Below are 25,229 nucleotides of genomic sequence, written 5' to 3'. Positions count from 1 at the left end.
TTCTGTCATGTTTTGCTTGTACAATTTAGCAATTTGCTTTTCTAATGAATATTGGAACCCAAATTAATAATCTGGCTCATTGTTTAAGAACTAACCTTTATCTCTTCACTTTGGGTTGGATTTCTGGTGCGATCTAGCTTTTATGTTCAATACATGGATATGAATATTTTATTGCTGTCTTTTTCAGCCAGTTATTGCATCCTTCTTCTGCCATGCAAATGCAGATGTGGAAGAACGTGGTGAAACTGGAGCTTTATCGCAAGTTTACAAATTCTCTTGCAGTTTTTGTTCTGGTCGCTATTGCTTGGGTTGGTTTTTCAGGTTTCGTATACCATATCTGTAAAACGATTATGTGTCTGTGAAGTATCTCAAATTCATTCATGAATGAGAATCCATGTGGAACCTTTTACTTGAATGTGTAGAGAACATGTTGTAGTTTTTTAATTAAGACCTTATATTAATTTGATCAAGGGTTTAATCTGGTCGCATAGAGGAGCAGCTTCATTAACGTGTTTGTTTTGAGTACAGTTCAAATCTACGTAAAATGGGATGAGCAAGTGTTTATGTGTGTTTGTTTTCCCAGCTTTATTTCAATGCTAGTGACCCACTTAATGAGCTGTGGAGAATTGTGTGGATAATTCCAGCTTTCTGGATTGTGCTTGCATTCTTTCTGCTGGCTGTAGTATGTGTACTTTGGGCTCCATCACACCATCGCACTAGGTAATTTGGCACGCATTTAAGCTTCACATTGCTTGTGAGCATTTGGCTTGATAATGAAATTTACTTGTTGTCATTAACTAGTAATCGTATTGCTGAGAAAAATGTTGGGATGAGAATGCAGATATGCTTAGACTGGGGAAACCGGCGATAGCTTGGATCAGGATGCCCTTCCACAGACGAATGACGAGTGGTGTGGACATGGGTGCCAAGGTTGAAAGGAAGGAGTGCCCTGACAGATGACGCGAGTGGAGTTTTAAGGGACAAGGATGAGGAGTAAAAGCGAGAATAAATGAGTCGATGGGGCTAGGTCCAGGTGATGGGAATTTGCATATATGTACATAATGTATATGATTGAGAAATAGTTAGATGAAGAGTGGAAGGAAAAGGTGTGAGGCGTATGCGAATTTCACTCCACTCATTATCCAAAGATCCATCAGATTGTATGTGTTGGGTGAAAAATGTGGAGAGACATATGAGAAAAGAATATAATGTGAAACTTGTAATGTTGGAAAGCAGGTATTATTGTTGGACCAAATATTATTATTATTATTGGCGTCTGCAATTTTAGCAGCAACTTGGCCACTCGGTTTCATTTACGTGTCAGTTGTGTCTTGTGGGATGGAGGGCATCAACCACGTTTTTCACACATCTGGAAAATTCAATAATGCCAAAGAGAGTGGGTACTGGGTGGGTAGGGTCATTCTACGGTTCTTAACTCTTAAGGTTGTGATTTCTTTCTTTTTTTTGGGGTCTCGTAGAACTACTACTGATACGAGTATACTATCAGGTGAACAAGAACTGGGGGAGACCCCCTACTATTGGGAGAAATCCTACACACCTGCTTTTTTCTTGAGAAAATCGAGTGAGATTCCAAAGGAACGAACGACAGAGTAAGGCAGCTACCGCAGTGACTGACTTCCTAGTTGGAAGGCAGGAACGGAATACACCAAGGGGGCAGCTTCTTTCCCGACTCCTAGCCAGCTCCCCGTCGACTCCTCGTACGCGTATCACAGGGGTAGTGAACCTGCAGAGAGTGGCCCAGTAATCTTCTCCATCAGGGTAGCCGCAGTGAGATAGAGTGGTGAAGCTAGGTTCCGAATGAAAACAGAGCGAGCAGTGGAGGCAAAAGGTATGACATTGGAAGCTGCTTCATTGCCGATTGCTTCGATCCAGAATAAGGCGAAGAAGAGGCTAAAAGAATTCTTTCAACACTTGCATAGACAGCCACTTTAATATTCACAGGATTTTCATAATTGAGCAGATCGGCTGCACTATGCCTCCTCCCCGAACCATCAAAAGTAGAGCAACCAATCTTAGTGCCTACCAAACTAAACCCGTTATAGAAAGGCACCGTTCATTTCCCTCTGGTCATTCACTGAAGATCCAGCCGGCAGATAATAGGGTGAGTTTTCCCCCCAACTTGATTGATTTTGACTAATCCACCCAAAAAAATTTATATATTGTTTGTTTCCTGTTGAGAGATGTTTGGGTGGGGGGTCTGGTTGGTAAGTAAAATAAAGAAAAGTTAAGGTTACATTATGATGTGGAGGAGGAGGATAATTCCAAGCAGCCTGACGCTTGTCATGACTCATGGACATCAAATTCTGTGTGAGTGGGGTGTTGTTATGGTTATGCGACATATGGCGAGCATGCAACAGATGATCATGGGACATTACATTCACACCATTTTCACCCAAGACATTTAGTCCTTACTCCTTAGAAAAACAAATTACAAAGATATAGGGGCAGGGGGAGGTTAACAGTAGAGTAGTGAGTGTACTTAACACGTCTCTTTACTAATTACGAGTGAGATGAAAGGGTGGAGTGGATGGTTTGAGTTTGTTTTTACTTGTTCTTCATCTCCTCCTCCTCTTCACCCTTCACCATTCTCTCTCATGTGCTTTGGGTTATATTATCATTATTATAATACCTTTGCTGCCTCCCTCCTCATATTTTTATTTCTCTTTCACCTCTTCCCCCCCACCCTATTTTCTTGATCCGCTTTGCTTCCCATCTTTTTCCTGATTACTTCAACCCCGAGTTATCAACGATGCGGCTCCACTTTTGTCTTTTCACTTGTGTTTCCTTTCTTCTACTCGCCTCCTGTTTCGGGAGATTTGTAGTCGAGAAGAACAGTTTGAAAGTTGCTTCACCAGACTCACTCAAAGGTCTTCATGAATGTGCAATTGGTAATTTTGGGGTTCCTCAGTATGGTGGAACATTGGTTGGCTCTGTCTTCTACCCTAAATCCAATCAAAAGGCATGTACCAATTTTCAAGATGTTGATCTTTCCTTTCAGACCAAGCCTGGAGGCATTCCAATCTTCCTTCTGGCTGACAGAGGGGGTAAATTTTCTCCATTTCCTACTACATATTTATATATATAATTTTTTTTAAAAAAATTTAACCAACAATTATGGTAGGATCAAGGAGTTTCACCGTGTTGTTCTCGAGCTCTGGTTTGCTATTTTGTTTGAATTGCCTACTGCATGTGCGCCCCCATAGTTGGATCGAGAAGAAGATGCTGATTTTTCTTACTAACCTTACTTCTAATTTATGTGAGGTGTTAAAATACTTTAGAATATGTTAGGCTGTCATTAGTTTGGAGATATTAGGGACATCGAGGAACCAATTTGCTTTTGCAACCAAGTTACGAGTTTGCCGTAAGGTTTCAAAATGACTTGTTTGGATTGAATTACCAAGTCAGACTAATATGGAATAGTCAAGGACAAAATCAAAAGTTGCTCATCCAACCTCTACATCTATTTCGAATATAGGAATTTGGAATCCCTGTCCTTTCTTCATTTGCATCTCTGTTTTTATTGGTCCAAAATTACTCAGTTCTGTTCTTCTGCCTTATTCAAGATCGATGCAGGTATCAAAGTGTCTTGTCATACTGTGTATGAGTGACTTATATACTTTGCAAGATTGTGGTTTTGTTCAGAAACTGCAGTACCACGTGCATGCATTCTTGAGCAGTGATATCAGTCATTGCTTAAAACATGCTGGAAAAATATTTCCATCACCTCCGTTTGGGAACTTATCTTTCTCATTACTTCCCTCTCAGACTGCTACTTCACATTAAAGGCATGGAATGCTCAGAATGGTGGAGCCGCAGCTATTCTTGTGGCGGATGACAGGGTTGAGCCTCTTATTACCATGGATACCCCAGAGGAAGAGGATGCACGTGCAGATTATCTGCAGAACATAACTATCCCATCAGCACTCATCAGCAAGGATCTCGGGGACAAAATTAAAAAAGAACTATCTAAAGGAGAAATGGTCAGCATAAATCTTGATTGGAGGGAAGCTCTTCCACATCCAGATGAGCGGGTTGAGTATGAGTTGTGGACAAACAGTAATGATGAGTGTGGTCCCAAGTGTGACAGCCAGTTAAGTTTTATCAGAAATTTCAAAGGAGCTGCTCAGATACTTGAGCAGGGGGGCTATACTCAGTTCACTCCACATTATATAACTTGGTATTGTCCTGAGGCTTTTATATTAAGTAAGCAGTGCAAGTCACAGTGCATCAACCACGGGAGGTATTGTGCACCAGATCCCGAGCAGGATTTCAACAGAGGATATGATGGGAAGGATGTTGTTGAGCAAAATTTACGCCAAGCCTGCTTCTTTAAGGTAGCAAATGAAAGTGGAAAACCGTGGCAGTGGTGGGACTATGTGACTGATTTTTCAATCCGCTGTCCAATGAAAGAAAACAAGTATACTAAAGAGTGTGCAGATAAAGTAATTCAATCGCTCGGTAGGTTATGTCCTTCCACTGTATTTTTACTCAGTAGTAGAGTTCATGATTTATGTTTCAAGATGCGAGCTTTGGTATCAGTTGCTGTATGAAGAGTTTGGTAACTCTAAAGCTGATTTTGATTTATCATGGAATATTTGTTACATTGTCACGTATTGAATATTGTGCTTTATTTTTCTTTGAACATTGTGGACTTTTTGATAGCTTTTGTCCACCTTTCAATGGGACTTAATTGATCATGCAGCCATGGCTCAAAACTGCTGTTTGTTTTAATTTCTGGTATAGCCTCTTCCTACTGGCAGAACCATCTTCATATTGATGGCAAAAAATCGTGAAACTGTTGTATTATTTGTGCATTTGAGCTACAGCAGTCCAAGTAGCCATTCAGAATTGTTATGTGAAAGTGCTTGATGTTGAATTGGCTAGGATTTTATCCTATGATACTTTCCATCACTGCTTTTTTATTCTTAACTAAAAATTGTTGTTTTGCCTTAGCACTGACATGAACCTAGTGGGGCCAAAGCTTCGTAGTTATGGAAACTATCTGTGTTCTTTATTGGTTCATACTTCATATTCCGACCCTGTTCCTGTTGAGTATACTTATTTGTGTGCCAGTACTCAGATATCCTACTTGCTCCTTTGAATAATGCTTCTATGCAGGAGTCGACATTAAGAAGATAGACGAATGCGTTGGAGACACTGAAGCAGATGTTGACAACCCAATTCTAAAAGCAGAACAGGAATCACAGGTTTGATAGTCTTAAAACAGCTGGCGTTTCTCATGTAGAATTTTGAACAGGCTCTGAAGAGCTATTAATTCGGGGACGCAATTTATTCTCAGATAGGGAAGGGCTCACGAGGAGACGTTACTATCTTGCCAACTCTTGTTGTGAACAACAGGCAATATAGAGGTAAATAAACTTTTGAGAAACCACCCACCTGCATCAAGGTTCATAATGAAACAGAATAGGATTTTCATGTAAACCTGTTGCAGGTAAGCTGGACAAGGGAGCAGTTCTTAAGGCAATTTGCTCAGGTTTCGAGGAGACTACAGAACCTGCTATTTGTTTGACTAAAGGTCATTGGTTCTACTCTACTTTATTGTGTTAAACCTCTGTTACTTATTAGTTCTTTATTAAGAAGTAGCATCTTCAACCTTTCTTATTCTGCTCTTTCTTCAACCTCTCATTAGTTCTTCATTGAATTAAGAATAACAGCTTACGCCACTGATAATTATCATGAATATAGACCCTTTCCTTTATTTGCTTTAAGCAATTTTTGTGTTCCTGGATCCAGATATGGAGACAAACGAGTGTTTGTATAACAATGGTGGATGCTGGCAGGATAAGGCTGCTAATATTACTGCTTGCAGGGTAACTCAATCTTTCATAAGTGACTTTAATATTTTTGCTGCTAACTCTATGTGATCTAGTAAGAATCTGTTACAGGATACCTTCCGAGGGAGGGTGTGTGAGTGCCCCATTGTGCAGGGCGTGAAATTTTCTGGTGATGGTTACACCCATTGTGAAGGTAATTTATCGTAGCTACCTCTGCCGAAATTGGGCCTCTCATGACCACCTTACCTATCCAAGTATTGCAACATTCTGTTTGATTGTTTTGTTTATGTCGATATCTTTGCAAAGTTTTCCAAACAATAATTAGCTTGAGAAGTAATCATATATATGAGATGGAGAACAAAAAACAACTTATCTTCCCTCTCTCAAATTGGTTGGATGAGAACTTCTCCATGTGCTGCTCCTGAGCACAGAATCCTCACAACTCCTCCCTGGTCTGGCAGCTTCTGGTGCATTGAGATGTGAAATAAACAACGGAGGTTGCTGGAAAGGAACGAAAGATGGAAGGACATATTCTGCGTGCATTGTGAGTTGGTTGACTTATCACATCTAACTGCATTCCCCCTTTCTTCCTCATGGGAGCCCTAGCTTATTCCTTTAGTTTTCTTCAATACAAGAGGCCTCTTCTTTCCAGTGTGCTGAAAATTAGATGTGTGAACAATATATTTCAGGATGACCATACAAAAGGTTGCAAGTGTCCACCAGGGTTCAGAGGTGATGGAGTTAATAGCTGTGAAGGTAACATGATAGATCTAGCCATTTCTGACGAATTTCCTGGGATGCCCTTGCTACTGATTATTTTATACATGACTGTCTTCGTTCTTTCATTTGCATGCTGTTTAGATATTGATGAATGCAAGGAAAATCTGGCTTGCCAGTGTCCAGAGTGCAAATGCAAGAACACTTGGGGAAGTTATGAATGTAGTTGCAGTAGCAACGCACTATACATTCATGAACATGACACGTGTATAAGTAAGCATAGGCAATTTCTTGTCTATTTAATATGCAGAAATATGATATTGCATGCTTTAAAATTCTCGGTTCATTTGAGAAGCATACTTGAAATACACTTTCTCCAGTTTATCTATTGTGAAGTAAATATGATAGGATAAATATATATTGGCAGACCCATGTAATTGTGATTTATACTCTGCTGTCAGAAGCTCACGCCAGTCAGAAATTGTCTATCATGTTTCTTGTACACTTTGGGAAGAGTAAATTATCTCTGAAATTAAAGGGCTCAATCAATTTTCTAGCTATTTGTGAAACTTCTGAATATCTACATGATAATTATACCAGATTCTGTTTTCTTCTCCTAATACCTTTTCTGGTCTATGCAGGTAAAGATGCTAGTACAGAATATAGCTGGAGTTTTGTGTGGGTGGTTTTTCTTGGTTTGGCTGTGGCAGGAGCTGCAGGATATGCTCTATACAAGTACAGGATCCGGGTAAGACTTAGATTTGTTTTAACATGAGACTTGAATCTTTTTCTCTCCTGTTAAAACGTTTGCATAAATTTTTAATTTCCTTTATGTTATGAGTGTGAACATGCTGGTCTCTATCTGGATGTCAGAGTGTAGCCTTTAAGGGGAATACTACTGATGCACTCATGACATTTTCTTCTGGAATTTTCCGATATCATGGATTTTTTATGCAGAGATACATGGACTCGGAGATCCGGGCTATCATGGCGCAGTACATGCCTTTGGACAATCAAGGGGAGGTACCGAATCACATGACTCAAGGGCATGTTTGAGGATGGCGAGGAAAATGGAAATGTTATGTACCCTCCATCACATGTTTATTTGGTTGTGTGGTGTATGCTGCCATCAGGGGCACCTACGCAATCGTTATGTGATGGTTGTTTTTACAGGGTAATATATATCCTTTTTATGTACATGTAGAGCCTGGCCACTCTTTATAAACTCCCATTGATTTGGGAAATTTTCCATGAATAATTATTTGCTTTGAGTGGATATTTCTTTGTTGAATGGCATTGTACTGGAGGAACGGAAGTTCATGCCTTCTCTCTGATGGGTCAGGTTGTTCTGTAAAATGACTACCCCTGCACAGCGTCCAAGGACAGAGGCATATGCTAATAGCTTGGGCAAGAAGGCCGTTTGACACTTTCCTAGAAAGAACTGGGTGATACCCCCCATTGTTGTGGCATGCAGTATTGCAACTTTCTTCACATCCGGTGTCCATGCATCATACAAAATTGAGAGACTGCGTCAGGAACCTAGGATTTCACATAGTTGTGACGGTGGTTAGCATGTTATACTTGTGTAACTCAGGCCGTGGCCTACAATTCATTAATGCATTGATTAATGCCTGTTTTTGAGGCATAAAGGAATAGGGATCTAGTTGCAGTCATCTTGCCCTGAATGTCCGCTATCTATAAGTCCAAATAAGGAGCAACTAATTTGCAGTGTTTCGAGTAAATAACATTCATAATTCACTTATTTGAAAGCGAAAGAACGAAAAGCTAATATAGTACACATTTCAGAATAAACTGGATCAGGACTTGGGCATCACTGCTAGAACTAAAACAATAGAAAGTAAAGAAAAACTTCTGTTATCCTTGAACCGAGTAATATTTCATTTTAACAGCACTTACATAGGAGAGTAAACTTATTGTGACAAAGCAACTGATCCTACTAGTAGCGAAGCACCTAATCTTCAATCTATTCACTTCCACTTATCTCATAATTTACTGCAGAGTGTTGCAAACCTTGGCAAATTCATTTCTCAGATGGCCTCTCCCTCATTGGGAAACTTGCAAGGAAGCCTGATAGAATTGCATGTTATTATTCACTTAATAAAGTTACGGTATAAGTATCCAACACCAACTTACATCAACTTACATCACGATGAGTATTAATTTTCTGGCTCTGTTGCCAGATTGGATCCCCCTGACTGCTCTCTTTCTGTGATGATCCTGTAGATATAGAATGCGACTACTCCACCACTGCACAATAAAAGCTGACTGTCAGACAAGAATCCATCTTTGCTTCATCGAGAGTAAGGATGGGGAAAGAGGCGTGGGCCATAAAGCTCATGTGTACTTTTCCATTTAACAGTTGTACTAGCTATTGCTTTGTGCCTTTTATTTTGTAATTGTCTGCCCTTGCCCTTGGTCTCTCTATGTTTTCTATTTTTCACGCAGATCCATTTTACTTTATTGGTACTTAATATTTGATCATTTTCATATGATTGACTGGGCATCTCCTCAATGTTCCTCACAAAATGTTATAATTTCCTCCAATAGTTCTCTTCTGTCTCAAGGCTCAAAAAGGTTTCTCTTGGTTTCACTTTTAACTCATGATATGATATGTTATGTTGAAAACGCATACATAGATACATCAGAGAACATAGGATGAAACTACCGAAGAAGGAAGCAAAATAATAGAAACAGAAAGCTTGTTGAATATAGAGTAAGGTTTCGGCTGGACCTGATGACGGTTGTGATAAAATTAGCAACGAATGGCCGCTGCAAAGAAAGACAAAAGATACTGTCGGAACCATGAAGATGCATGAATTGTCACTTAGCTCCATTTCCAAAATTGAGGTAGAAGGAGATCTTACCATAGACGACAAGTGCAGTTCTCTAAGAAATAAGATGGTAGCAATAACTGCAGAGAGGAAGCAAAACATAGAAAATGAAATAATGTAATTTCCCAATATTATAAGCACAATCAGCATAGGTAATAAAAAAGGAATCTACCTCGTTCAACTTCAGCTGGCAATGCCAGATCATACAGTAAATGAATTATATGACCAGAGTTGTTTATGTTTTTAACACTATTGAGAATTTGATTATAGAAGCATACAGTCTGCGATCATAGGCAAACTATACAACAAAACACAAGCAAGTTTTTTCAAGTATCCAAGTACAAAATTTCAAAGTAATTGCAAACAGGACCAGGAATTCACAGTATACTTGATCAAGATGCAAGAAGTCCTCCCACAGAAATCACCATATCAACTCATGCTTGTTGACAGATATGGATTTGATCTATATTAGACTAATATTGATTTGATGATCATTCATTTTAGTAAACAATGGAATGCAAGCACAATACTGATAGATTGCACAATCTATTCACAAGTGAAAACTAAAGTTTATTGTTATAAGTTTTGAAGAGAAATGCAGAAAAAGATTTTAAGTATCAATGAAATTGAATGATGTGTACAACTGCATCGCATAGATTTACAAGCATTTTGACACAAATAACAGGCTTCATCCTTGTAATAGGAAAGAGCTTGTTGATGAATAGCCATACAGTGGTATTATTGCATAGATACAAACCTGTCTGTCCTTTCAAGACCAAGGGTGATGGCTCCCCCCTTTTCCACGATCTCAAACTTGATATACTCAAGGCCAAAAGTGTACCACCAAGTATAATCCCAAATCTGATGGCAGGAATGCTTCCAGTGAGCATAAATGAAAGAAAGCCTCCAACAGAAAGAAGAGCACCTGAGTATAAAGAAAATTCTTGGCGATGACTCTTCATCTCAAGTGAAGCTTAATAGCCACAAATAGCAATTGCATGTCTGTAGTGATATGCTTACCGTAAGGTATTCCAACATAGAAGTCCCGCACTTTAGACACATCATCGAGGTCACCAGGTGAGGAAGCAAAGGTTTCAACAATATCCTTCACTGGTTCGGGGGAAGTCTCTGCAGCCGTGGCCAAGTATTCTTTACTCTCTTTGACAATTTCTGTCGCGATCACACTCAAATCCTGTCTTGCCTTCTCGGCTTGAATTTTCAATTTTTCAGAAGTTTCTTTTAGGACTACGATAGCCTTTTCAGAATACAGCTCATAAGCTTCCTTTGATATGGCCTGTGTTTTTAATGCTTGTTCTTTAAAAGCAGCAAGTGTCTGCTGCCATGCTTCTTGTGATTCTTGAGCTCCCACTTTTAGATCCTCCTTTTCCTTCTCCAAATCAATATCCGCAGCTTTCTGAAAACAAAATCACAAGAATATAATTCTAGCACACTCAACTATAAAAGAATTTTTAAAATTTCTCCCTGTCCAGTACTAAAGTTAACTATATCTACTGTACTGGAATAAAGCATACACAAATATATTTTATTCTAATCTATAGCTGATTTGATCATCATTCTAGCTCCTATTTGCCGTTCAGCAGAAAAAGATATACACTTAGCAACAGAAGACAGATATATGAGGTGGAGACTGGAGTGGATTTCTGCAATTTACAATCACAAAAAGCCCCATTTCAGATTTGGAGAAGGTAATATAGATAATGAGACAAGATTCCGCTGCTTTGATGCACTTGAATGCTGGTGTAAAAAAGTTGAACTGAATCATACCAAACTAAGCAAACTGGGATACTCCACCCATTGAGGGAACATTTTTTCAATCATTTGATACATCTCAGCAGATGATAAAATCTAGTGAATACACCAAAACCAATCTGAAAAGTCATGGCAACTACCCAAACCCCAGCCGCGGTTCTTTTGTACGACGTACGAAATTAAGGTCTCAAGTTCTTTGCATAATGCACAAGCTAAACTCTAACTAAACAAAAAAGAAACAAATAATTGATGGAACAGGTAGGGTCCCAGAAAATGAAGATAAATCGAAAGTGAGCTCACCGATTCCTCGTGGGAAGCGGCAAACGAGAAAACAGAGCGAGTCCGGACAGAGGTCGTCGGGCGTAAATGAAGGGGAAGCAGTCTGGGAAGCAGGGGAATAGATAGGTTGCAGTGGTTGGTAGGTGTGGACAAAGGGTGAAAGCTTAAGGAAGGAGGCGGCGCGGGAGAGAAGGCCATAAAAGAAGAAGGTGTGTTGAAGCGAGGACTAGGGTTCCTGAATGTGAGAGACTCTAATGTGATGCTCATTTTGGATGACTGGAATGGTTGTGATTAGGGTATAGGTGAGAATGAGAGAGAAGGGGGAAGATTAGGGGAAGGAGGAAGAGAGTGAGAGATGGGGTTGGCGGAGGAGGAGGAGGAGGTGGTGGTGGTGGTGGTGGAGGTATCTGTATTTGTATCTGTATCTATCTATAAGACGAGGAGTGGGAGTGTGGGGGAGGGGGAGGGATCGTATACGTTGTATAGGTGAAATTGGGAAAAGAAAAAGGTGATGAGTGAGTGACACGTGAGCAGAAAAGGGGGGGGGGGGCCTACTGAATCTCTTAGGTTAGGTCATAGGTGGGTTGGGATCCAGACCCGAGTGTAAGTGTTAGGTAGGTAAGAGATGATGAGTATAACAAGGCAAGCAAGGCATGTGAGAAACCAAAAACTGGTTTCCAAAGAAAAGTATCTCAGTGTTTAAATGCTTGTGGGTCGGCCTTTCCACTGGGCCCAAATCACTTCCATTTCAAATATCTATGATCCATCAACTTTAGGGCTAGGGCTTGGGCTTTAATTGCAAAGCAGCCCAAAATAAGAAAATATTTAGTTTTGTATCAGTTGTTATCCACTTATAATGAATGGAAGCACAACAGAGAGAGGCGGAGGAATTCAAAATCCAAAGCCAATTAAGACAAACATATACATTCATTGTTATTATATTTAATTTAATTTCAAAATGAATTAACACAAACAAAATAATAATAATACTAATCTACTCTTCCAAAGTCAATAAAGGCCAAGAATTTCACACTGCTTTAACCAATACTCCAGAAATATAAAAAATAAAAAAAAGTCCCACTTGAGACAAAGAAATCAATTATATATTGTTATTTGAAAAAGGAGAAAATTGTCTGCACTGTCAAATTTGTATTTGCTTGTTTTCTCTCTCTTTTTTCAACTGAAGAGGCAATCCCATCCCATCTCAGCTTCTGTAATATATCTGTCCCTTCCCAACATTAACTAACATTACAAATTAATGAAAGAGTAAAGTCCAAGTTTTGGTTATTATGAGAAACAGCATCATCATCATCATCATCATCAATTTCACTTTTCACTTCTAATTACACTACACCCAAACAGGCTAACTGTGCAGTTCCAGAGTTTGTATAATATTTGCAAACTTTTTTATATTTTATTCAAATAATTGTGTTCAATATATATATATATATATGATGTGTGTTAACGTTGTGTGAATCATCTTAATTAACAAGAGTTGAAACAACTGGTTAATTACGTAGGTTGATAATTAATGCAATGTTGGAAAGAGTAGTTATGGCAACGTGAGAAAGAGGAGAAGTAATTGTGGGTTTACTACCGAGAAACTGAATACTGTCTTCAAAAACGAATATAATATAATTCTACATAGAGAAGAGCAAAATATGAATTTGTCTTTGACCCGTCGCTTAGCTTAGCCCTTCACATTAACATTTTTGGATTTACCAACTCTTTTTTAATTTATGAAGAAGACAGACATATGATGGGAGTGGGTTCCAATTTGAATTTGAGCAGCAGATTAGAGTAGAATATGAATATGGGAGGGGGGGGGCGCAAACTCCAACTTCAAAGGTGGGCAAGTGGGAGAGAGAGTAATAAAGACGCCACAGACAACTCCGAGGTTGGGAAGGAGGGAGAGACAGATTGATTTACAGTAGTCGAGAAAAGCAAAAGGGGTGAGTGTGTGCGTATTGTGTTCTTCTCTCTATGTTATGAGTATTGAAGCCACCACCATCTGTCTGACAAACACTTTAATGACCCCCCATCATCATCGCTGCTCCCACTCTCTAATTTTTGTATTCCGATTCTTCTTCTATTACTATTACTACACCACCTCTCTGTCGTCTTTTCTTCTCTCTCACTCTCTATTTATTTATGTATTTTACTCAAACCCTTTCCCTCCCCCGCCCCCTATCCCATCATTCTTCTATTACATTTACATACCACCATCATCTTTTACATTTCCATTCCTGCTGTAGGAAGCAACCTCCGCCCCGCTGCTATTCTCTCTTCATTTCTACTTTCCTCTGCATGTTATTCCCATCCTTCTCCTCTTTGTATACATATATACACAATATATTCATTCACACTCTCCCCCGCCTTCTCCCTTCCTTTTCCCACTTCTTATGTCTACTCCACATGTTATTTCAAACTTTATCAACCCCTTTCCAATAGTTAAAAAAGTTGATTGAAGATGCTCTGCTATCGACTCACGGATTTTCACCCAGAAATGTTGGTGCTTTTCAAGTTGCTGCCTGTTTTGCTCTTCTTTCCATTGCTTCTCGTTCAATCTTTGGACCCAGCTTTCAACGACGATGTATTGGGCTTGATTGTTTTCAAAGCTGGCCTCACCGACCCACTCTCCAGGCTCACCTCTTGGAATGAAGAAGATGATTCCGCCTGCAATTGGGTCGGCGTGAGATGTGATCAGGATACTAATCGGGTTTCCGAGCTTATTCTTGATGGTTTTTCTTTATCTGGCCACCTTGGAAGGAGTTTAATTAGACTGCAGTTCCTCAGAGTTTTGCAATTATCAAGAAACAATTTTTCAGGTTCCGTAAATCCCATCCTTGCTCAAATTCCATCCCTCCAAGTTATTGACTTGACTGAAAATAGTTTATCAGGGTTCATACCTGAAGAGCTTTTTCAACAATGTGGGTCCTTAAACTCAATTTCACTGGCCAAGAACAATCTCACTGGCTCAATCCCACCATCCTTGAGCTCCTGCTCAAATTTGGAGAGGCTTAACTTTTCGTCAAATCGCCTCTCAGGTCAGTTACCTTCTGGGTTATGGTCGTTGAGTTCGCTTCGTTTGCTTGATTTGTCTGATAATTTGCTCGAGGGTGAGATTCCAAGAGGGATTGAGAGTTTGTATAACTTGAGAGCAATTAATTTAAGGAGGAACAATTTTGTGGGTTGGCTGCCTGAAAATATTGGAAATTGTTTGCTACTGAAGTCTGTTGATTTTGGTGAAAACTATTTTACTGGTACCCTTCCTCTATCAATGAGAAAGCTCAGCGTGTGCAGATATCTTGATGCGAGTAGAAATCTATTGACAGGAGAATTTCCTGATTGGATTGGAGAGATGAGAAGCCTGGAGTTCTTGGATCTTTCAGTTAATAATTTTTCTGGTCGGATGGCAACTACTGTAGGCAATCTCCAGTCCTTGAAACAAGTTAATTTGTCAAGCAATCGGTTTGTGGGAAGCTTACCGGAGTCGTTTGGGAATTGTGTAAACCTTAAGGTTCTTGATGTTGGTCAAAATTTGTTTTCTGGTAATCTGCCCTCATGGGTTTTTAAGTTAGCCTTGGAGAGTGTCTCGCTTTCCGCTAATAGATATAGTGGAACCATCAGTTTTCCTGCTCCTTTGCTGCAATCGTATCAAAGCCTTGAACTCTTAGATTTGTCATCCAATGCATTAACTGGTGGAGTTCCCTCTGCAATTGGGAATTTCAGTAGGCTGCAGGCCTTGAATATATCCCGGAATTCTCTAGCTGGTTCAATTCCAGCAAGTGTTGGCGAACTTAACACAACATCTGTCCTTGATATGAGTCACAATCAGTTAAGTGGGAGCATTCCAGCTGAGATTGGAGGGGCAGTTTCACTGCAGGAATTGAGACTGGAAAGCAATTTCCTGACTGGAGCAATTCCAGCAGACATTGGGAACTGCTCATCTCTAACCTCATTGTAAGTTTTTTACGACTTCAAAAAAGCATTCAAATTATATCTGTGGATGTATTATTATATGTTTTGGGTATCGTATGTGATGTTTAATCTCTTTTGCTTTTGTTTCTCTTGTAGGGTCTTATCCCGGAATAATCTTTCCGGTCCTGTCCCTGTTGCAATTGCAAGCCTATCCAACCTTGAGCTGTTGGACTTGTCATTCAACAACTTGTCAGGAAGTCTACCAAAAGAATTGACTAACCTTTCCCACCTTGACACGTTCAATGCCTCCTTTAATCATCTCCAGGGGGAACTTCCAGTTGGAGGGTTTTTCAATACCATCCCTCTCTCATCTGTGATTGGTAATCCATCTCTGTGCGGTTCCATTGTCAAGCACTCCTGTCCTGCTGTCCATCCCAAGCCTCTTGTACTGAACCCCAACTCATCCGTTTCAAATCACGGTCCTCTTTCTCCAAATCTTCGGCACAAGCGGATAGTACTAAGTGTATCTTCCCTTGTCGCCATTGGTGCCGCTGTCTTTATAGCTGTTGGTGTAGTTACAGTCTCTATTCTCAATATGCATGCTCGCACGTCTATGGCACGGTCCGCTGCTGCTTTCACATTCTCAGGAGGTGATGACTTTAGCCCTTCCCATGACACTGAAGCTAACTATGGCAAGCTTGTTATGTTTTCTGGTGAGGTCGATTTTGTTACTGGGGCTCAATCTCTGCTCAATAAAGATTGTGAACTTGGGCGTGGTGGTTTTGGGGCTGTTTACAGGACAGAACTTCAAGGCGGACGGTCCATTGCCATCAAGAAGCTTAATACTACGAGCTTAGTGAAATGTCAAGAAGATTTTGAGAGGGAGGTTAAGAAACTTGGAAAGATCAGACACCAAAATTTGGTGGCGCTTGAAGGCTATTATTGGACACCATCCTTACAGCTACTCATTAACGAGTATATCTCTGGAGGAAGTTTGCATAAGCATCTCCACGACAGAGAGTCTGCTGGCTGCCTGACATGGCAACAGAGATTCAAAATAATCCTTGGTACTGCTAAAGGCCTTGCTCATCTGCACCAGCTGAATGTTATTCACTATAACATGAAATCGACCAACGTTCTGATGGACTTTTCTGGTGAACCAAAGGTGGGAGATTTTGGGCTGGCCAGGCTACTGCCTGCACTTGACCGATATATCCTCAGTAGCAAGATTCAGAGTGCACTTGGGTACATGGCTCCTGAATTCGCATGCCAAACTGTGAAGATTACTGAAAAATGTGATGTATATGGATTTGGGGTCTTGACTCTGGAGGTGCTAACTGGGAGAAGACCTGTAGAATACATGGAAGATGATGTGGTTGTGCTGTGCGACATGGTGAGGGAAGCTTTGGACGAAGGCAGGATAGAGGAATGCATTGACAAGAAGCTTGAAGGAAAGTATCCAATGGAGGAGGCAATTCCAGTAGTAAAACTTGGGTTAATATGTGCTTCTCAGGTGCCATCAAACCGCCCCGACATGGAAGAGGTGATAAGGATTTTGGAACTTATCCAATGTCCTACAGAGAGTCAAGAAGAACTGGAATGATTTTTACATTGAAATGATGAAATTAAAGTGTCCATATTTGGTGATCAGGTGAAGAGGAATCCAGAAAATAGATGGGCTATGAGTCCTTCATTTCCTTTAACTTCTTTCTTCTATGATATTTTCAAATCTTTTGTTTTTTTCAAATATGGGTGTTGATATTACTTTGTTCCTCACACATTACTGGATTTCTGTTCACCGGCGCCAATTCTGCAGATGGTTCCAGACTCCGGTCACAGTTCATTAAAATTTGCTTTTATAGAGTATATGTATGATTAATCTTCGTCTCTTGATTTTCAAGTTTTACACGGAATCTTCACAATGTCAAAAAGTTGTGCAAAGAGATGCTATTGGGTCTGGCCTAATCCGGATTTATTTGGGTGGCAGAGCAAACAATAAGCAATAAATAAGAGTATATTTGCATCATACTGGAAGGACAATGCTGTAAGTGAACATCTGTTATGGTCTCTCAGTTCACTACTGTTGCAATTAAATAATTATATGTCTAAGTTTAGTTCTATGACTATTAATTTGTGAATTGAACAAAGCTTAAATAAAACTCCCAAAACTACGTATTGATCCATACGCATAAAAAAGAATTTACTTGATTGTGACACTAAGCCGGAATGAACAAATAACTAAAACTTAAGAAGTTGATGGTTTGTTGGGTTGTTAAGTGAACAGTTCAATTGCATATATTGGTAACATGATGTCTGATTGAATAAGCAGAGTGTTGGTTGGTTGGTTAAGTTTGATAATTAAAACTTTGATGTGAAGAATTTACTTGAACGATTTGAGGCCCCCAGAGAATCAAAAGGCTTTGACTTAATTCATCAATAACATCATGAAGGGTTCTTGAGTTCCATTTCCTTCCCCATCTCCCCCATCTCCTTCCTGCTTCATTTCCTACAGTACCTTTCTCTATACTTTCTATTAGTTGCTTTTATTCTAAGTGAGTATGATGGACATCACTCCGGATTACATTAATTATTAGTACAGCAGAATATGTAGCAACATTTTTCAGGCATATATAGTTATGTTCCATTTACAGTACTGAGTACTTGGCCGGGCAGCAGTATTGTCATGTAAGCAAAATTTGTTGTCAAAAGTCGAAAACCACAAGCACGCACACACAGACACACATCATAATCTTGCACTGTTTGATGGGAGAAGAAACCTGTGCCAGGTGTGGAAAAGTTGGTAAAAGCAAAACCATGTTCATTGTACCCCATGAACAACTGTTGTTAATTGAGAAAAAAGGGAGAAAAGGGGTTATCGGAATTTGATGAAAATGTTTAAATTGTTGGAAGAAATCTCTTTTACCCTTTTGGCTTTTACTTTATGGGACAGAATGATGGAACCATGCAATATTCCACCTTTTTTTTTACATAAATAAATGAAAACAGGTAAGTTGGAGGGAGCATTACCATTAGGATGGCAAAGATATAATAAGTGGGGACGGTAGTGAGAATGAAAAGAGCTAATGCTCAATTGCTATAATCATCATTGTATAGATTAAAAGTGAAGCGTGCAATGCTTATCCCACCACTCGCTAAGGGGCCATCCCTATCAACTTGCGAAGCCAAAGTTATGAAAATTATGTGTCAATTGTCTATGTCATTTCAGGTATATACTATTAATAAATTGATCTGATTTTTTCCTTTGTCGTTGAGAATCATGTTATGTTTATGTTGACCTCTAACTCAAACAATAGTATAGGCTGTCTGTTCCGGTATAGATTGCCTATCGGACTGTAATTCAAGAGCATGCTCAACCCACTAACCCATCAAATAAACAGAAGAGTTGGAGAAGATTGCCCTTGCCCACATCATTAGTCATGGATCCCCATTCTCTTTCATTTATTTTTATAATAAAAAGACAATGTACGATTAAAGAAAAGAACTTCAACGTCCAACTTCCGATCCAAGGAAGCCTATAGGAAAACCAAATGGGCCTAATTAGTCAAAAGACGAACTCATTCCACATTCATCAAATCTAGCTGCCAACACTATCTGGAAAATCTACAATTTTGACGTGTATTTTACAAATGAATCACTGTTGCAATCCTATCAACCCAAAACTTTTCTAGTATAAATTTTGATCGGCAGAAAAAATCCTATGTAATAAAGCAGTTACATTTTCTTATCAGGTATACAAATAGGAGAAGGATATATATCATACAAAGTGCTTCTGACATTTGCTATTTCCCAGTCTTTCTCTTGGACGTTTGCTCAATCCCCATCGTGGAACATGCATTCTTAATTTTCCTGGTCTTTTTCCCATCAATCTTTCTTTGCAGACCTAGCAGTGAGCCCATCAGCGGAGAAGTTCCTAACTTGGGGCCCTGTAGGTGATTTTACTGCAGTGTCCTCATCCCAATCATCATCCCAGTCATGATCCCAACCTTCTGCCACATCTACATTGACAGCAGAAGCAGTTTCCGGTAAACCCATTTCTAGTTCCTGATATGGAATTCCATCCTGCCGGTTTCTCTTTCTGAATTTGCAACAAGCCCATGTCCCTCCAAAGAGCAACACCAAAAGAAAGGAGGCATACACAGCATAGATTGGGGTCACTTGCTTAGAGTAGAAAGTGAGCTGTCGCATAAGGTTGTCTACAGAAACAGGATTAACCAAGTGAAGCTCACACTTTGCATTTCCAGAATTCACTATCAGTTCACTGTTCTTGCCCACAATTGACGATATATCCATCTGCAAAGCAAGGGTGCAGAAATGAAGCAGCAAAAAATGAATAAACTAGACAAGTAAAATGAATGCTGTATGTAGACTTCAAATGCAATGAGAAGTTTGTGGATTTAGGGTGGAGGGCATAAAGATCAGAAGCAATGACAATTCAAATGTCTGCTTGTAGCACCAGCCAAGGAGCTGTCGTAGAATCAAGTGGCAAGGATGCATGTTTTGTTCTTTATAAGTCATATTACATATCAATATAGCTAATTTTTTTTGGAATGTGCAATTTTAAAATAAGAATTATCCAATGGAGGGAACAAAGCACCAAAGTTAGCATAACAAGGCCTTTTTATCCATTGAATAACAAAAGGCAAAAGGAAACTCCAGAAATTAACAAAATAAATAACAGAGTTCAACCAAATCGGTAACACAGAGGTGATGATCAACCCCTTGGAGCATCCAGAGAAAGCATCACAGTTGAAAGTGTCTACTTATGATGCTTCATACATGACACAGCATGTAAAACAGTAAGAAATGTTTCAAAAGAACTCTACCTACTTTATCTCAAACTATTAACATTTCTAACCAGAAGATTTCTAACATGACATGTGGCAAATGAGAAGCATAATACAATAAAGGAAATGCTCATCAGCCAGAAAAGGGAAAAACAAGCCTTACCTGCCTAGTTTTGTGTTTGGATACTTCAAAAGCAGGCAAAGCATTGTCCAGATTAGGCAAATTGATATTCACCTTCAAAGTACTTTCCCCTTTATTTTGCACCACAAGGAACAATTGTTTGGTCCCTGCCAAGGTAAAGTAGGACGAAGTTATGTCTTTGTAGGTACAATATGTCACAGTGAGTGACCAATAAATCCATACTATTTCCCCTGTTCCATCTGCAAGTGCAGAAGCACAAAGTAGAAAAGGAATTTAAGTTGTTCCTTTCAAAGAAGATACACAAACATATTGTATGTCCACTATTTTCAACTAACTCAATTAGCTAAATATAACATCTTAGGGTAGAGGATTATAAAACTTGAGAATCATTAACTTTATAAGACATCAGACGTAAAGGCTTAGCAGCATCGGTGGAGGTCCAATTTACTCTTTAATTCAGACAGATTAAGGGATCACTTGGAGGAACACCAAAGATCACAAGAGTCAATCAACTTCATAACTGGTAGGTGTAGACATAATGTGGGGCTTATCAAGTTTCAAGTAATGCCTTTACTACACAACAAGGAGAAGCCCCTGTGCCTCAAAAATACATTCTTAAACAACTATAGAACTACATCTATCAGCCAAATACCAAGCAAATCAAGTCAGTTTCTTGCGGTGGTGGGAAATAACTAACTTCTCCATTCCAGGCTCAACTTTTAGCAGCGCTATGTCAGGTACATAATCATCCATACTAAACAATGTTACAAATATAACAGTAGAGCACTAAACCAAAGCTATAATCTTGAATGTAAGCAAATCAATGGGACGCCCCAAGATTATTTAAATAAGGTACCACTATCTTTTGAGGGTTCAATACAGACAAGCATCTCTTGGACCCTGCACCTTGTCATTGATCCCTCACAAATGCCATTGTTGCCCAACTTCGGTGTGGTCGTACTGTCCGCCTTCCCATTTCCTCTATCAACTAAATTGCCGTTCTTCTCACCTGCAGGCGGGCTTGGAGCACCAGGATTTTCAGTAGTATTGTTATTTTTCTTTAAGCCATTTGAATCAATTGGCAATGTCTTGTCATTATTTGGACTGCCCATCTCAGCTTCTTTGTGCTTCTCTTCCCGAGACTTGCCTGCATTCACCGGATTTGTATTCGATTCGTCAACCGGACTTCCCGTGGGCGAAACCTAGAAACACATTCACTTGCAATGAAAAAACTTGGCTCAATCAGAAAGAACAACGCAAGGAGAATGAGAAAGAGAGAAAGAACATTACCTGTGAATTGGCGGAAGCATTGTTGAATTCACTGCTAATCAATTTCCGGAGATGAAAAACTAAAGAAGCATTACAAGTGTTTGAAACAAGTAGGAAAATGAAGATGACAGCAGTAAACCCATGTTTACCCATCCCACAAAACTTCAACATGTGCAAGTAAAACTGTAGATGGTTTCGGTTATTTCTCTCGGCACGAAGCTAAAGAAGTCATTTTCCAGAAGATTTGGAACTCTTGGTGTCCGATTTCAGCTAGTCACAGAAAGCTTAGGCTTTACGAAGAAGATACAAATAACTAGAGTAAAATGAGAAACGAACTAAATTACATTCCATGGGAGAAAAACTCAGAAAACTGAAGCAAGAATATGGAAAATAAATCAAGGAAAGGAGGAATTAGGGTTTGTGAATGGAGGAATTGGATCGAAACAAGGAAATGAAAATTTGAGATAGGTAGGAGGGCTTTACCGCCATTTGAAATTGGAATAAACAAAAGAAACAAGTATCGTTGGCACAGTCTTGAGCACCGGCAAGTTGCTCCAATAGGTGCCAGATTTCTGTAATTGGGGCTTCATTGTTTAGGAACTGCTGGCCCAAAAAGGTGTGGGCTTGAATAATAATTTAATTTAAAAGTGAGGGCAGATGCAAAGGGGTATTTCATTTATTAATTGCACACAACTGGAAATGCCATTATTTATTTTATGAGTATTTTTTTATTAAATTGAAGGGCAACCAAATAAAGAAAGTAAATTGAATTTTGAAAATCAAAATTCGAATGAAAAAATTAATAAGACGCAACAACCTCAACTTGCTGCAATTGCATTGCATGCCTAATTTTGAATCTATAAATTTAATTTGCTACCTGTCCATACTTATGTCAACTCAACTGTTCTCTGCTATATATATAAATTGCAAATGAATACCCTTCTCATTAAATTACTTTTGACAAATTTTATATTTCATTTGCAGCCATTTTGTATGTGTGTGTGTATATATATATACTTGGATCTGTTCTGTTGAAGGGTCATATATATATATATATTATATATTATATATATATTTCCTTACCTTTTTTCAGTTTGGAATTGCTTGTGAGTTTAGTTGTCTCAGGGATTCCAAGCGGTCAGCCTATCTGTCAGCTTACAAGCTCAAGTTTTCTTGGATTCTTGCCCAAGATTTTCACACCACACTCACCCACATATATATTTAAGTTTATACCCATGCAAGTGGTGATCCAGAATTTGGTGTCCGATATGGAAACGGCGGAAGAAATGGCAGCGATTTTCAAGAGGTTTGGTGACGAACAAAGCACGTTGCTGGACCAGTACGAGCGCCTCTCGTTTGAGGTGCAGCTGAACCAGGCCATGCTGGGGCGGAGCTTGTCGGAACCGGCGGGGGGCCGGTGCCAAGCGCCCCAAAAACAGCCTGTGACAGTGAAACAAGGGCGGCGCAGGCGGGGGTCGGGGTTTCAGAAGGTGATCAAGAAGTTGTTCAGCCCAATACTTGTTGTTGGTAAAAAGGGATCATCAGCAAGAAAAGATGGCACCGCCACCGCCCCAGATCCAAAGGACCCCATGTTTTGGAAAACATTTAGCAGATCTCTAAGGGTTTGAATGATATATTAAATGCCTATATATATATATATATATATATTGTCATCATCAACACATATATCTATATTAAAGTTATTGTCGTAATCAAAATTTATTTACCGTCTTATTATATTTTTTGTGATGACAGTGACAGTTAAGTTGGAAAAATATATAACTACTTACTTGGTTTAATGGACTCAAATCTACTTACATTATACATTGGATTGCGTATAAGCGAGGTAGAGAGAGACCACGGACCAAGACAAACACTCACTTTATCCAATCATCTCTCCTCATGCCAACCCCCTTCCACTTCTCCCTCCAATTTCCTTTCGTCTTCACCACCAACTCAATCCACCCACCTAAATTCCGTGTCTCTGCCACACACGTCAAACAAAACCGCAGTCTTTATCAACACACGAGTAGCAGAAATTTGGAGCACCGTCGTTTTCTAGAAACTGTTTCAACTGTCCCAGCTTCACAAAAGCTTGAAGCATTGCAAAAATTACTTCACACAAATGGGGAATTGCATACTATATCCGAGTTTAATCATCTTCTCATGTCTTTGGTTGCAGCAGATGAGTTTGAATTGGCATTTAAACTTAAGTCCAGTTTATCATCTTTTGGGTTAATCCCCGATAGTTGGACCTATTCAATTTTGCTCAGTTGTTACTGCAAGAAAAATGAGCCGTTTGAAGCTAAAATTGTTCTTGACCACATGCTGCAAAATGGGTTCCAACCTAATGTTGCTACTTTTACTGCATTGATCAACTCATTTTGCGGAACTGGGAGACTGCAAGATGCCTTTGAGGTGTTTGACATAATGTCTAGAATAGGATGTGAGCCCACAATTAACACATACAATTGCTTGTTGAAGGGGTTGTGCTATGTCGGGAGAGTGGAGGAAGCTTATGACTTGATGGCGGGCATCAGGAAGTCGTCCTTGAAGCCAGACATTTACACTTACACTGCAATGATGGATGGCTTTTGTAAAGTGGGCAGGTCGAATGAGGCATTAGAGTTACTGGATGAAGCTTTAGAAATGGGTTTGAAGCCGAATGTCGTCACCTATAACACCCTGTTTAATGGCTACTTCAAAGAGGGGAGGCCTTTATGTGGTTTTGGTCTATTGAAGCGAATGAGGGAGAGGAATTGCAAGCCTGATTGCATTAGCTATAGCACGATGTTGCATGGATTGTTAAAATGGGGTAAAATCAAAGCAGCTTTGGGGATTTATAATGAAATGGTTGAAATTGGTTTAGCAGTTGATGAGAGGATGATGAACACCTTGTTGAGAGGTTTGTGTAGGCGTTCAAGAAAAGAGAAAGAGCTGCTGAAAGATGTGTCCAATGTGTTTGAAGAAATGAGGAATGGAAACTATACCATTTACCCTGGTGTGTTTGATTTGGTGGTTGAAGCCTTTTGTAATGGAAAGGAGACGAACAGGGCTTTTCAGATTTTCAATGAGATGGTTAAGATTGGATATTCACCCAAGACATTCACCTTCAACATTGTCATTCATTCCCTTTGCTGTGTTGGAGAGGTTGACAAGGCACTGGCGGTTTTGATGCTGATGCACAAAGACAGAAAACCTAGCGGAATTCCATTCAACATCTTAATTGATGAGTTGAATCAACAAGGAAGGTCATTAGAGGCTTGCCGTGTTTATGGGGTGGCATTGAAAAGGGGGGTGGTGCCTACGAGGAAGCCTACCTACTGCTTGGCTGAACAAAGGCCACATAATGGATGGTATACTTCATGATATGAAATTTTAGGCTTTACTTTCTGAGCTCAGCGGAATTTGTGCAGCATAAATAAGTGATGTGCATAGACTAGTACTTATATATCTTATGGCCAGTGTATAAGCAAGAGACTGTAATGTGTATGGAGTGCTGAAGCAGAAATGGCAATTTGTTATGTTAGAATTCATTTGTTTTCTTAATTTTTCAAAGTCAGTGGGAAGTTCTTGTAGTAGTTTTTATCAAGGGATAGGTGGCCATTTAACAGATAGAGTAGGCTGGCAAGGAGAAAGATTCTGTTCCATTATATCC

The 25,229-nt window shown here is 39.5% G+C and overlaps 5 protein-coding genes across 8 annotated transcripts; 3 read left to right on the top strand and 2 right to left on the bottom strand.

The window, feature by feature from the left end:
• The first annotated feature begins 1,507 nt into the window (after positions 1–1,507).
• LOC105174671 (vacuolar-sorting receptor 1) lies at positions 1,508–8,186 on the top strand. 3 transcript variants are annotated; one of them, XR_848848.3, is made up of 13 exons: positions 2,447–3,065; positions 3,787–4,479; positions 5,140–5,228; positions 5,321–5,390; positions 5,474–5,557; positions 5,776–5,852; positions 5,928–6,009; positions 6,278–6,360; positions 6,506–6,572; positions 6,678–6,806; positions 7,175–7,281; positions 7,491–7,707; positions 7,876–8,186. XR_848848.3 is itself a non-coding variant. In XM_020697823.2 (12 exons), exons 1-12 carry the CDS (start codon positions 1,819–1,821, stop codon positions 7,587–7,589), a joined length of 1,611 nt encoding a protein of 536 aa, XP_020553482.1. In that variant the 5' UTR covers positions 1,508–1,818; the 3' UTR covers positions 7,590–7,824. The 3 variants fall into 3 exon arrangements, 2 of the variants coding, with proteins under 2 accessions (XP_020553482.1, XP_011095146.1); XM_020697823.2 differs by lacking the exons at positions 2,447–3,065; positions 7,876–8,186 and adding an exon at positions 1,508–1,849 and having other exon boundaries at positions 7,491–7,824; XM_011096844.3 differs by lacking the exon at positions 7,876–8,186 and having other exon boundaries at positions 7,491–7,824.
• A 206-nt stretch (positions 8,187–8,392) lies between these two features.
• LOC105174670 (Transmembrane proteins 14C) lies at positions 8,393–11,896 on the bottom strand. Its single transcript, XM_011096842.3, has 7 exons — positions 11,456–11,896; positions 10,406–10,799; positions 10,143–10,310; positions 9,419–9,465; positions 9,286–9,323; positions 8,698–8,801; positions 8,393–8,621 (listed from the first exon to the last, which is right to left on the bottom strand). Exons 1-6 carry the CDS (start codon positions 11,699–11,701, stop codon positions 8,711–8,713), a joined length of 984 nt encoding a protein of 327 aa, XP_011095144.2. The 5' UTR covers positions 11,702–11,896; the 3' UTR covers positions 8,393–8,621; positions 8,698–8,710.
• Positions 11,897–13,212: 1,316 nt separating this feature from the next.
• Positions 13,213–17,234, top strand: LOC105174669 (Leucine-rich receptor-like protein kinase family protein). Of its 2 annotated transcripts, XM_020697822.2 has the most exons (3): positions 13,213–14,262; positions 14,335–15,397; positions 15,512–17,234. In XM_020697822.2, exons 1-3 carry the CDS (start codon positions 13,905–13,907, stop codon positions 16,956–16,958), a joined length of 2,868 nt encoding a protein of 955 aa, XP_020553481.1. In that variant the 5' UTR covers positions 13,213–13,904; the 3' UTR covers positions 16,959–17,234. The 2 variants fall into 2 exon arrangements, with proteins under 2 accessions (XP_020553481.1, XP_011095143.1); XM_011096841.3 differs by having other exon boundaries at positions 13,213–15,397.
• Positions 17,235–18,913: 1,679 nt separating this feature from the next.
• Positions 18,914–22,411, bottom strand: LOC105174668 (uncharacterized). The gene is made up of 4 exons (XM_011096840.3): positions 21,593–22,411; positions 21,159–21,504; positions 20,324–20,448; positions 18,914–19,666 (listed from the first exon to the last, which is right to left on the bottom strand). The coding sequence occupies exons 1-4, from the start codon at positions 21,740–21,742 to the stop codon at positions 19,238–19,240; spliced, it is 1,050 nt and encodes a 349-aa protein (XP_011095142.1). The 5' UTR covers positions 21,743–22,411; the 3' UTR covers positions 18,914–19,237.
• Positions 22,412–23,323: 912 nt separating this feature from the next.
• On the top strand, positions 23,324–25,107 carry LOC105174665 (uncharacterized). The gene has a single exon (XM_011096838.3). The coding sequence runs from the start codon at positions 23,474–23,476 to the stop codon at positions 24,938–24,940; it is 1,467 nt and encodes a 488-aa protein (XP_011095140.3). The 5' UTR covers positions 23,324–23,473; the 3' UTR covers positions 24,941–25,107.
• The last annotated feature ends 122 nt before the right edge of the window (positions 25,108–25,229 follow it).

The sequence above is a fragment of the Sesamum indicum genome, linkage group LG11 (genome assembly GCF_026168435.1).
Source record: "Sesamum indicum cultivar Baizhima isolate 11 linkage group LG11, ASM2616843v1, whole genome shotgun sequence".
NCBI classification, from domain to species: domain Eukaryota; kingdom Viridiplantae; phylum Streptophyta; class Magnoliopsida; order Lamiales; family Pedaliaceae; genus Sesamum; species Sesamum indicum.
The sequence above is the reverse complement of the archived record's forward strand: the minus strand, read 5'-3'. Positions and strand labels throughout refer to the sequence as shown.

What these genes read in the sequence shown, in the direction of transcription:
- LOC105174671 (XM_011096844.3), top strand. Translation starts at nt 2,771, where the DNA reads ATGCGGCTCCACTTTTGTCTTTTCACTTGTGTTTCCTTTCTTCTACTC. An exon ending in AAGCAGAACAGGAATCACAG is followed by an intron (nt 5,229 to 5,320) that starts GTTTGATAGTCT and finishes ATTTATTCTCAG; the next exon opens with ATAGGGAAGGGCTCACGAGG. An exon ending in GGACATATTCTGCGTGCATT is followed by an intron (nt 6,361 to 6,505) that starts GTGAGTTGGTTG and finishes AATATATTTCAG; the next exon opens with GATGACCATACAAAAGGTTG.
- LOC105174670 (XM_011096842.3), bottom strand. Translation starts at nt 11,701, where the DNA reads ATGAGCATCACATTAGAGTCTCTCACATTCAGGAACCCTAGTCCTCGC. An exon ending in GGTCTTGAAAGGACAGACAG is followed by an intron (nt 9,466 to 10,142) that starts GTTTGTATCTAT and finishes TCCTCTCTGCAG; the next exon opens with TTATTGCTACCATCTTATTT. An exon ending in TTTATCACAACCGTCATCAG is followed by an intron (nt 8,802 to 9,285) that starts GTCCAGCCGAAA and finishes TTTATTGTGCAG; the next exon opens with TGGTGGAGTAGTCGCATTCT.
- LOC105174669 (XM_011096841.3), top strand. Translation starts at nt 13,905, where the DNA reads ATGCTCTGCTATCGACTCACGGATTTTCACCCAGAAATGTTGGTGCTT. An exon ending in TGCTCATCTCTAACCTCATT is followed by an intron (nt 15,398 to 15,511) that starts GTAAGTTTTTTA and finishes TTTCTCTTGTAG; the next exon opens with GGTCTTATCCCGGAATAATC.
- LOC105174668 (XM_011096840.3), bottom strand. Translation starts at nt 21,742, where the DNA reads ATGTTGAAGTTTTGTGGGATGGGTAAACATGGGTTTACTGCTGTCATC. An exon ending in TGAACCCTCAAAAGATAGTG is followed by an intron (nt 20,449 to 21,158) that starts GTACCTTATTTA and finishes TTACCTTGGCAG; the next exon opens with GGACCAAACAATTGTTCCTT. An exon ending in CCAAACACAAAACTAGGCAG is followed by an intron (nt 19,667 to 20,323) that starts GTAAGGCTTGTT and finishes CTTGCTTTGCAG; the next exon opens with ATGGATATATCGTCAATTGT.
- LOC105174665 (XM_011096838.3), top strand. Translation starts at nt 23,474, where the DNA reads ATGCCAACCCCCTTCCACTTCTCCCTCCAATTTCCTTTCGTCTTCACC.